At 40.9% G+C, this 12,396-nt stretch overlaps 1 protein-coding gene across 1 annotated transcript in view; it reads left to right on the top strand.

Moving 5' to 3' along the window:
* The first annotated feature begins 2,959 nt into the window (after positions 1-2,959).
* FBXW11 (F-box and WD repeat domain containing 11) overlaps positions 2,960-12,396 on the top strand; it is a 35,343-nt gene continuing 25,906 nt past the window's right edge. Inside the window, exons 1-2 of the mRNA XM_010189483.1 lie at positions 2,960-3,016; positions 4,096-4,321. Coding sequence (XP_010187785.1) covers positions 2,966-3,016; positions 4,096-4,321 — 277 coding nt within the window. The 5' untranslated portion in view covers positions 2,960-2,965. The remainder of the gene's footprint in view (positions 3,017-4,095; positions 4,322-12,396) is intronic.

Below are 12,396 nucleotides of genomic sequence, written 5' to 3'. Positions count from 1 at the left end.
GGGGAAGAGTGAAGTATTAAAACTGTCAAGCTCTAAAATATAAGAAAAAGTGGAGTGAGTTTAGGATGTGAAAAGAGAATAAAGTGCAATGAACACCGTAGTAGTAGATACCATTAAATTAATGCAGCTGTCTGCTTCCCAGTTAAATACATAAATGTTGAATTTCTAGCCGAAAAATATATCCGTGTAGTCTGCCCTCACATTGATGGCCCATATTTTCAGAGGACATGGAAATAATTTCTCAGCAGCAGTGTTGCCTGTGCCAGGTTGCCCGTCTGTGGGTCTTAGACACTGTCATCTTAGTGAAGACTGCTCTGAAGGAAGAGGGACAAGTGGAGAGAGGCAGGAGAAATGCTGTCCTCATACTTCTCCCTTGTATGAATGTAGGGATCCATCTCTCTACAGCCTGCTACCCGGTTTTCTTTACCTGGGCAGCACCAGAGGCACAGGAGAATTGAATAGGTGCTCACCAAGACACAATCTTGCTTGGCAATCAGTACCCTAGTGTGGATGTCGGATCATTTTGGTAAAGCTTGTGTAGTGTTCTTGCACACTTTACGTTACGGTGCTGCTCTGCTGTAGCTTTATTGTATGTTCCTGGAATGAAAAGATGTAACATTTAGGAGACAGTCCTTAGCCTACGTCCCAGGGAAAGCTAACAGCGATTGCTGAGATGCCCCTCAGTGAAGGAGCAGAAGAAAGCAGTGGCAGAGTCTCACCGTGACCTACTGAAGGAAAGCTGGGTTGAGGCTACATTGATAAAATGTGGGATTTCTGCTGGCTGTGCTGACCCAGGCTGCCCATGTTCCTCCTCAGTGACAGTTACTGTTCCTTGCTCTTAGCTCACAGAATCAGTGTGTATATTCAGACTAGATATTACGAAGAAATACTTTATTATGAGGGTGTTGAAACACTGGCACAGGTTGCCCAGGGAGGTGGTAGATGCCCATCCCTGGAAACATTCAAGTTCTGGTTGAATGGGAGTCTGAGCCACTTGATCTGGTTGAAGATGTGCCTGCTCTTTGCAGGGGATGACCTTTAAAAGTCCCCTCCAACCCAAATTGTTCTATGATTCTATGGTTTACCCTTCAACTGCAAAGGGAAATGAGATGTTCCTTACTCATTTAAGGACTTACTAATTGAAAACACTGTTAGCAGCATATGATCACTGTAACGAGTATTTCCACACATTCAAATTTAAAATAAAATAAAATAAAAATACCCCTGTGTAATTCCCTGGCTTCATGTTTGCTTTCCAGAATAGTTTAACTGGTGTGGGCTGGTTGGGTACCAGTAAGTCTGCAGCTGATTTGTGCTCCCTCTTGTGGCACTGTGCAGGGGGAGAGCAACGTTTGCACGTCAGTGGCAGTGCCGATTGTGATCGGTGTGTAGTTATGGATAACTGGAATGGCCCTCAAGAGACTGTAATTTTGAAAATGTGGAAAGCATAGTTCACTTTTCCAGTGTTCCTGTTCTGTGCACGTCCAGAAACACTGAAATACATCTATCTGTGGAGTACCACAAAGCCTAAACTGCCGTTGTCTGTTTTTGGATTCATCACTGGCTGTCTCCTGGGCTTGTTTGTCATTGTCATGTGCATCATAACCAGGTAGACTGAGTTTTTCCATCACCCAGTGGACATAGCTTTTATAATGTAATCTTTTGTCTGTGTGATGCACGTCTTTTCATACCTAACTGCAAGGCAGAAAAGGGTTCAAGGTCAACTTTAGTCAGGCGGCGGAGGAAGGCTTGGTTTTGAGGGTAACGCTGTTCATTTTTTAAGCTTTCCACTTTTGGTGCGGTACATCTCTTATGCAAGAGAGGAGGAGATGAAACAGTGAATACTTTTGAGAGGGAATAGTGTTTTGAGTGGGGGTGGATGTGGTTGTTAAAGAGTTAATCCATAATCTACGATGAGAAGAGTAAAGGAATTGTGTGACTTACTCCATCATGTGTTTTCACTTGAGCGCGTTGTTCCTCTTTCTGCTGAGACAGCTGATAAAGGGGAAGAAGGCTGAAATAAATGCAGACAATATTTTAAGACATTCAGTTTTTCATGCTAGCCTTCTGCCTGTTAGCTGGTGTCTCCTGGGCAAGGGTGATGGGGAGGACAGGGGTTGGTGGGAAGCTAAATGAGCAGGAATTGCCTAGAAGTGGGGCACCAGTGAGTAGGTGGAAATAGATGGTAATTGTGGTGTGGACAGCTGAAGGGAGCAGATAATAAAAATCAAAAAGGGAGGAAATGAGTGAAAGACTGAAAAACTGAGGTAAGCTCTAACAGAAACATTTGCAGCTGAATGTTCATAGAAATTCTTACATCTCTTGTTCTCTGCCATAAGGAAAGAGGGCAGTAGGGAGGAGCAGTTCTGCTGTGGGGAGAGCTCTGTGGTTAAGTCAGGGTGAAGAAAGATGGTGACTTGCGAGGGTTATAGGACACAGTCTGTGGCACTGAATTAGAGGTGTTCTGCAGGGAACGGTCCTTCCTCCTTGGGGTAAGCTAGAGCTGGAAAAAAAATCATGTTCTGTTGCATGTAAGTAGTGTATAGTGAGTTATTTTTCTTTTTTCGTTTTGTTTCCCAACTAGATGTGTGCAGTTTAACTTTGGCAGAAAGTGGCGGTTGATTACTTTGACAGGTTTAATTACTTTGGCTTGAGTAGGATGAAAGTGAATTTATTTCCCAGTGAGAAAAGCGTTGAAAGGCTGCATGAAAACCTGTCAAAGGAAATTGAAAAGGGGTTGGGGAGTTATCTTTACAGTAAATGGAATTGATAAACATGTCAGTTAAAAGGGGAATTTATTTATAATACACAGGTTTTGTGGCCAGAAATCTTTGATAATTCCATTCACTGGGAAAATGAATTTTACCTTTTCAATTGATAGTGCTTGTAGAGCAAGGAATAACCATAGTACAGAAAAATTTAAGCCTTTTTTTTTCTCCTTTTCTTTTCCTAGAACACGTCAGTAATGGAGGATCAGAATGAAGATGAGTCTCCAAAGAAAAATACCTTATGGCAGGTAGGACTAACGTTTGCGTAGAAAGGGAGCTGGCATGACTTAACTTTGTGCTCCTGCTTCTGAGAAACTTCCAAGTCTTGCATCTACATAATCATCCTTGTGTATAGCTGACTGTATCATCCGAAAATAAGCTCAGCCTTCAAATGAAGGATGACACCGATGAATAATACTTGAGAAATTACTACATAATCTCAGATTCTGTAGTTTGTGCTGACCTTGAGAGGACAATTCTCCATCAGAGGATACTTGGGAATACAGCTCAGCCTTTCTGAGCCCGTGACTATCATTTAAAAGGATAAAATCAACACCTTCACCTGGCAAGCGGTTGCAACCAATTTGCTTTGAAGAAGTTTGGGAATATTTCAGAGAGCTGACAGTTGTTTTCCAGCAGCCTTCTTGGTTTCCCGAGGGCTCAGAAGAGCCTGGCATCAGTCTTTGGTTCTATTTACTAATTAGCTGTAAGTCCTCGGGTGTTCTTCCTGTAGCATCCTTATTTGTAGCTAAAGCTCCCAGGATTTTAATGATGTTTTTATGTGGATGTCCCAAACGTTGGCATGAGCTGTTTTTCAAAACCAAAACGAGCTCTTGACATTATGTAATTCTCAGTTTTCATTTACGGACAAGTAGTTGAACGCTGACACAAGGGTCTTGAATTTTTTGTCTTACAGTATTAATACCCAACTTTGGTATGTCTCTAAATATGTGTTACTTTAACTGCTGGAACCTGAGTAAGTCATTTGTGGAGGCAATATGCAGCACAAGCAATATGGTTTAATCTGGAAAAGTTTGTTCTAAAAAGAATTAAGTTCCTTGCTGTTGACACGGTGAGAGGTGTATGGGAATTTAAGTCTTCCAGTGTAAGAAGTAACTTATAATTATGAGCCAAGTCCTTTCATTGATCTTTGTCTGTGGAAGTTTACATTTATATGGCACAACTCACAACTTCTAAGAATGTGTTTTAAATTTTAATTTTGTTGGTTATTTCTTTGCATCTTCTCACATATTTGTCCTCCAGAGAGTTCTTGTAAAGCTGTTCTGTTGTTTATATGTAAATACTGATACTCCTTTTCTAAAAACAGATAAGTAATGGAACTTCATCTGTGATTGTCTCAAGAAAAAGGCCATCGGAAGGAAACTACGAAAAGGAAAAAGACTTGTGTATTAAATATTTTGACCAGTGGTCTGAATCAGATCAAGTTGAATTTGTGGAACATCTTATTTCACGAATGTGTCACTATCAGCATGGACATATTAACTCTTACTTGAAGCCCATGTTACAACGGGACTTCATCACTGCGTTACCAGGTAAATGAATACTTACTTTACAAGAGGTGCATTTATAAATACTTTGTTGTTGTTGTTTAATACTTTGTGTATGCAGGCTTTTTTCTCGATTTAGATTAGATGTAGATTTTTGCTTCCTAGTCAAAAGAAGTGCGGGAGGGTCGCTGAAGTCATTCAGTTCTGTGACTAATTGAATTGTTCACTGGATGCCGGTGGTGTTGCATGTACAAGTAGTTTGAGTACCTTATCCTGAAGAACAGTTCATATTTAAAGTGGAACTGAGTTGTCGTGAAAGTTGTATCTCTGCAAGCTCTGGTCTAAATTCCTTTTTCATACAAACGCCATAGGTGTAGAAAATAGTCTAGAGGTGTCTTCACTTGTGAAGTCTCTCTTACGTTTTAGTTCTAAGTTTCATAAATCTTAAATAAGTGAATCTGGTTTGTCTGGTCTTGTTACTGAGCAAAAGCATCTGTGGATTTTTATAGTATATTCCAGCCATAATTCCTTCCTTCAGTTGCTCAGAACCTCTTCTGCCACCGATCAGTGCAAGTCTGTATCAGTAGTTGGAATATGAAATCTGTTCTTACACTTGCTGTGCGCATTTCTTAAAAAAAAATACGTAATAAGTAGGTATATAGAATATCTAGCTTTCGGTCTCCTGATGAATTATATATATTTTCCCATTAATTTGTGGAAGGAATTGTATTCCTGGATTTTTGCTGCTGCAGGAGAATGATTAATTTGATTCTTTGAAAGGTAAATGTGTGGATGTGGTTTCCAGAGAGGAAAATAAACGTGAAATAAGTGGTCGAATGTTCTGTTTGCCACTGGCAGTAAAACAGCACAGATTGACCCCTGTAGTGAGCAAGCAGTCCGTGGATGTTATCCCAGGAATGCAAAGACATGACAGCGAGTGCTGAGGGTGGGTGAGGAGGTGATGTAAGTCGTGAAGGGAACTGGAGTCTGGTAGCTGTTTGAGCACAGGGACCACTGAAGTGAAGTTCTTTTGAAGGCTGCTCCTATTGCAAGCCCTGAAGCTTTTGTAGCCATTGACGTGCTTAGGTGGTCTTGCACGTATGGGCTTTCCTGGTAGCTAGGACAGAATGCTGCTTGCATGTTCTGGGTTTCTGTTCTCTTAGCGCTCCTATATTGTCACAAAACCTGGAGAAATTCAGCTTTTGGAGGTGATGGAAGGCAGATTTTGGCTCATCTGTCAAGCATGGGTAAAATGAATCGTGGTAGTAGTTGGAGGGGAATAAATAATGTGGGGTAGGATACAGGATGTACTCTGTTTCCTTTACAAAACAGGCTTAAAAATGTGAAAGAGGGCAATCAAAGGGAGGGAGTGGCCTTCCACACCTCAGGTTTATGGAAGTTATTTTGTAGAAGACTTAACTTGTCTGGGCACACAGATAAAAATGTGCTCTTTGTTTTGACTGGAGAGCTGTCTCCTTTATGGAGTGTGGATGTTTCTTCCGGCTTGTTTTCAAAATATTTAGTATTGATTTTTCTAGGGAATAGCTAAGATTGAAATTTAAAAAAAAAAAAAAAAGTGAAACAGTCATTGTGTGCAAGTGGGAGCATCGATTATAGTTTATTCTGTTTGCTTTCCTGCCTCAGGGCTGATACGGAGTTATGCAGTTCTTTCATGTTATACATTTATTCCTAGGAAAGTTTTGGGAGCTGCAGAAGCTGACACTTATTTACACCACATTTGCATATATATATATATATGTTTACAACTTTTGAGTTTTTTTAAAATGTAAATAGTGGGAACTGTTCCCATACTCGGCCTTTCTTAAAGGTAAAGTGGTGTTTGAAGCATTTCTGTATAAATTTATCCAGGAACTTAATCTGAGTAGATTGAAATTAATCTGTTGTTGGACTAACATCACATTAAAAGATAACAGTAAAGTACTACCTTTTTAAAATATAGCTTTGCCTGTCTTAAGTAAAATTCCTTTGTTTTAGATGGAAGTAGTCTTTGCTTGCTACTGTCCCTACTGATTTTACACCTGTGAGAGTGCAGGAAAAATGGAAGAAGTTTGTGGTACCTGGCTTCCCTTTGCTACAGTGGAAAAAAGTGATAATTCTGGTGTGCATTTCTGTAAGTGGTGGCAGAATGTTTAGTCTGCAAGGCCTGTTCTTACAAGTTGGGCTGTGGTTGGGCTCTTTCCTTTCCTGCTAATCACCGTCGTGGAGTATGGCTGATACTGCATCAGCTACTGCAAGTCCCGCTGCTCAGGAGCCTGTACTCGTCCTGTTCCTGCTTCTGCCAGTGGTGTTTCCTCTAGCACATGAAAAACAACTCTCAAGAAGACAGCAGTCTATAACGGACAGTGTAATTGCAAGAATGATTTATGGGACCTTTTGATTCTCTTAATTATCTTTAAGATGTTCATCTTAATATTCATTGCAAGTTCTCATCCAACGTGTGCCCTTTCCTTAACTAATTACAGCTTTGACCCTTGAGCACTACCTTGTCACCCTTGATTAGGAAAACAAGTCCCTTCCATATCTGCTTTGTGCATAAGAGAACCATACGCTGTTTCAGGCAAGTAAAACCCTGCCAGGCTGCTTTTGAGATTTGTTTCTAAAATAATAAAAGCCTGTGCAGTTGCATGATCTGAGTGACTGCTCCATATCTGATGTTAGTCAGTTGACCTCCCACATTTGGGTTTCATTTTCATACAAAACGATATTTACACTTGGAGCTTTGAAATCCCTGTGAATTGTAATTTTTTTAATTTACTACTGAAGTTCAACCAAACCTTCATCTGGTCCCTGTAATCAACAACAGCTGTAATTTGTCACCATGTTCTATGAAACTGCAAAAGCTCCTATAGAGGCAGAAGAGATGAGGGTGATGTTTTTCTTTGAAAAGTGATAGGGTTTAGTGCCTGTTTCAGAAACTCTTCATCAAACTAAATGCTCACTGCCTTTTAATGTAAAATAGATACATGCAGCTACTTTGGGCCATAGTTCCTTAAACTTAATCCTGCACGTTGTCTGAAACCATTATAGTGGGCTTATCTAAGTATTTGTGCCTTGGACCTTTTCTCACTGTGTTGATTATGGTGAATATTTTACTTGACCTCTCTTTTAATGAGAACAATTTAAATCTGTGAACTTTTGCAAGCTGTAAAAGTCTGAAGAATAGACTTGGTGCAAAGCAAAGCACTCGTGTGTTTGTGCTCAGTATGCAACTTCCAAGGCTCTGTATTCATAGAAGAGAAGATTGCCATATCTTAACATCAGAAAACACTTGAGTTTCTGAGTTTTTAAAAATCTCTTTTTAACTGACCAGTGTTATACAGAACTGTGAAAAATCTGCATCCTAATAAAGGGCTTCTGCCTGGTAATTCGCAGCTGATCCTTAAAATTCAGTGAAATACTGGCTTCATAATGAATGGGCTGTGTGTGCTAAGGGTGCACAGTCCCAGGTTGGTGTGCATGTTGTTGTTGTTGTTGTGGAGATGTTGTCGCTGATTGCAGTTAGCTTTTGTTGAAGAGCTACAACATTAATGAGCATTTGGTGCTAGGATTAGACCACAAGCAAGAGTCTGGAAAAGCCTTGGGTTAGTGGAGTGACTAAAAACAAACTGAAGTGACTTAAAACAAGCACTTGTCACTGGTTTTGGTCTCTCTGAGCACTTGGACTGATAGCTCCATAAAACATCCATCTGCAGATGGGCAGTCAAGTCTCAATCTTGAGAATATTCCTAACCTGTAGAAGACAAAAGTCACCCTAGGAAGGAAGATTTTCCGTGTACTTTGAGCTTATTTGGAGATCAGCTCTCCTTAGGAACTGTGTTCTAGCCCTGTCTCTAAATGATTGGTATGTATAATACAGTGAAATGGTTGGTTTTTTTTAAATTGGATTTTAAGAAGGATCTGCATCTTATTCCAATACTTCTGAGCTCTGCACACGCCACAGAAGGGCACCAAACACTGTAATACCCAGTCCTGTTTGCACTCTGGAGCGCGGCTTCTGCCGGACCATTCCCCAAGTGGAGGAGAGGCTTTGGCTCGGGATGCTGGGGCCTGCTCTGCAGTGACACGATGGGTTTTGTAGCTCTCTTTGTCTGAGGAGATGGCATTAATGACTCCTGGTGCCTCACCAGCGGTTTGTCAGCTCTTCGCCTCTGCTTCAAATCATCTTATCGACAGCCAGAAATGTCAGCATTGATCTCTCCAAGAAGGACTTAGCTTTTCAATGAATTGTCAGTGATACCTTAGTCATTCAGGTTGTGTTTCCAGACTTGAAGCATGAGGGGTGGCTTTGGGTCCAGATTTTTCACAGCTGTTTTTCAGAGGATCACTCTTGCTCTTCCAAACACAGTTGTGTGAGAGACTGAACAGTTGTAAAATGTTTCAGCTTTGTTGTGTACAGTTTTTCTTAATCAGCTCTGTGCAACTGTGTTTAGCCTGGATAGCCGTCTTTTTGAAAAACGGGATTTCACAAGGAAAAGAAAACTCAAAGCAATTGAACATAAGTTGATGAATACACACGTTGTATTAATCAGGCATCACATCCATTTCTAAATAGGCAGTCATAAAACCACAGCACTACTATGTTTGCCTGATGCTAAAAGGCGTTAGGATACAAAGGAGGTCCTGGTGTGTTCTGTCTGCCGTCTTGACTGTCATCCAAATACTTTTTAACAGTCTCAGAATATTAACCTCAATCAAATTCTCCTGAAATTACTTAAATGATGTGTACATTCTTACTCACACTAAGGTTTTAAAATGCAACACATGGATCTCTAATAATGGAATATGCTTTATGCTGCACGTCACACTCCTAAAATGTTTGTACTTGGTTCAAAACCACTTGCCTGCTATCAAAAAGCAAGTGATGCAGTAGTGCTAACTCTGCAAAGCGTTTCGAGTTCCACTTCCAAGCCGACCTGTTCAGTGTCTTCTGGAAGATACAGGTATGTTAGAGTAGGGGTAAGATACCAAAACGAACATCAGCAGGGACCCACAGAGCTTTGCACCTGGTGAATTCCAAGGATGTGTCGTCTTTTTGTGAGATTGGTTATCCATAATTTTACAGCTGCTCAGAGTTCTCGTGTATTTTTTGGGATAGGATAATTTAGTTTGTTGCCAGGAGATGGCAGTAGCAGATCAGCTTTTAAAGAATTGTTTTGTGCGTGAGCATCATTTGACCATCTTCTATTTGTCTTCTATTTGGACAACTTCTGCATGTGAATTTCTCCCTTGGGAGTTAATTTTACATCTGATGTGTTCATGATTTTTACATTTCAAAAGTTGCTCAAAGCTGCAGGCAAATTGTTAGCGACATGTCCAAGTGCCAGCGTGGCTACTTTGTCCTGTAATCTTTCTTTAAGTTCATGGGTGAAATAACTGCAGAGTTATGGTCTGCTTTAGCGCCCTTAGTCGAGCAGTACAGTTTCTCCCTTCTGAGAACGTTGGTATGCGTGTGTGATAGTTGTTTTACTAAGTTATGCTAATTAGGCAAAATTATACATCTCAACCTTGATTAAAAATGTCTCTTACGTGGGGAGAACTGGACAGCATCCTTGTTGGTTGCCATACCCTTCACACTGTTTCCTTTGCAATATTTATGTAGAAAATCCTTCCTCTTCAAAACATAATGTGCTCTGTGCTGCAAAAATATGTAGGGGACTGTGTTGTGTGACTGCAGTGTTAGAGGTGTACGAGACGGTTACCTGGTCTGTATCGGCTGATCTCATGTTGGTGAACATGACTGTTTTGTACTGAAGGCTGAAATGGAGATCTGTTCCCATTAAAACATGGTGTGTGTCCTCCGGCCTTCAAAATCGGAGCAATGTTTGCTCAGCAGACCTGCTTGTTCTCTGTATTTTTGTCCAACTGTGTCCTCCACTTTGCGTAATGAATTAGTTTGTCCTCTCGATACCCAAGGATTCATGATTTTCAACTAACTCTTGGAAATGACCTTGCAATTATTACATTTTCTGGAAAAACCTTGAGGACTGTTTCAAATCACATAACATCAGAGTAAGATAAATGTATCTCAAGTAAAGAGTGTTTAGAATGTCCAAGTTGTTATCTACTCGAAAGACTGAGATGTGGCAGACTGCAAGACCACTCTTATAATACATTGAATTGCCCAAAATGCTGATGCAGGAGGTGGTGCAGCTTAAAGCTGCTCTGAGACATTGTATGGTTAGGAGAGATTCTCTGGTTTGGAAGTGGTTAGATTTGAGACCCACCAGATATTAGGGCCTTGTTACACTTCAGTTATTGGAATCTCTTATTATTTCTGGCGTTGAAAGATTTGTATAAACCAAATTTACGTTGTAGGAGCTTTCACGATTCTTTAAAGTTGTTCTCTAAATTACGTAGAACAAATGAACAAATGCTGTTCAACTACACGGATTGGTTTCTCTTTTCTACTGCTGCTTGTTTTTACAAAGGCCATGCTGAATTTCGCATGCTGCGGAGGACTGTATGAGCACAGTTTCTTAGTTCTTTAAAATTAACAGTAATTTCTTTGATTTTTCGGGACTGTTTGAAGCCTGAAGTAGGCTGTCATGAGATGAAGTGGAAAATTAAAAAGATCGCCATCTCCTAGTTTAAAGGATTTTATTTGTGCTTGGCCAACTGGCATAGGTCCTTCACAAAAACGAAGTTATTCTAGAGCTCTGATTTAGTGGAGGTTTGGGGAAAGCAAAATTGCCGGTCCTTTGAAATAAGTAACAGACTTACCCGTGATGATTTTTGTGTGTGTGTGTGGGACCAATGGTACTGTAGTTGGAATATGGACAAGAAAAGTTTGATTGCTATTTTACATGTAGTGTGAGTATGTAATCTGAATGGTTTCTATGTGGGTACCTTTACTGAACTACAACCACGTTTTAAAATCTAACAGCCTCATCAGGAGAAGATCTAGGCAAAGACCATGACCGAATGCATGTAACGTTCCTCCTGTTTTGTGTCTTGATAGGTCTGTGGTGGCAGCTTAGCGTATTCAGCATCTTTCTGGATGTGCTTATTCTTTCTGCCAGCTTCAGCTTAATTACCTGGTGCTTTTGGATAAGTGATAATGGATATTTATGAAATATCATGGCACATTGCCTTACATAGACCTGGATCAATGGGCAGGACCCCAATTCTGGTATATTTGAACTTCTGCTGTCGAGTTGAGTGTGTTGAATACGTGAATCTGACCCTGCCGTGAGATAACAGGGGTTAACAAGCTGCTTCTGGGAGCTGGGATCGTGGTGATGAAAGGCGGTGTTTCCCCAGTCCACTTGATAACTAGTGCTTGTTGACCTTATGCTGCAGGGGAGATGAGAGCATGAGAGTTGCCCAGATAGATGTTTCTGGGATGTCTGTGTACTGCCCAAGGGCTTTTGTCTGGGGTAATGTTGTGGTACTTGGGGGTTCTCTTGTGGTACATTGCTGTACTCCTGCTGTGACCCAGTAAAGCTGATGTCGTCAAACCAGCAGCATGCGAACTCACACATCACTGTCTGCCGTAGGAGGGATGTGACCCAAGGGTGAGAGAGCAGTAGATGCAGGAAAGATGCTAAGGTAATATCTGTTCGTGTGCCTCTTGTAAATACGTCAGGAAATCTTTGTGCAGCTCAACTGAGTTTCCTTTGCACTGGAATTTACAGTGCAGAAGCTGAGTTGTTGCTTCTTCTTTGAGAGTTACTGGACTTCTGCTCATCGTGAGGTTTCGTAGCTGATTTTCATAATAGGAACAATTGCATCCATTGGCCCCAAAATAAATGCTGTGCTGAATGTTACAGTCAGATTTACTCAACGTGGAGTTGATTGAAAAAAACTTACCGTCTTGGATTTTCCTTTAGCTGAAGAGAAGCTTCAAGCCCCCCAGCCTCTGGTATAAGTCATTCAGTAATACTTAGTCTGAGTATGGAGTCTAGTGATGGTAAGCCGTGAATTGGGATGACTGCCTTGGGTGTTAAAGCGCCATTTGCAATTAATTAATTACTGCCGAACTCACTCTCATTGATTTCCACTTCCTATACCAGGCTGCAGTGCGTGGTGTGTTCTGGCGTATGTTCTGCCACCAGAGTCCTGAACAAAATTGAGGAATGGACTTGGCACCTACAGGTTAT

Source organism: Mesitornis unicolor, unplaced genomic scaffold (genome assembly GCF_000695765.1).
Source record: "Mesitornis unicolor isolate BGI_N332 unplaced genomic scaffold, ASM69576v1 scaffold2518, whole genome shotgun sequence".
NCBI lineage: Eukaryota > Metazoa > Chordata > Aves > Mesitornithiformes > Mesitornithidae > Mesitornis > Mesitornis unicolor.
Note: the sequence above shows the minus strand (reverse complement) of the source record. Positions and strands in the feature narration are given on the sequence as shown.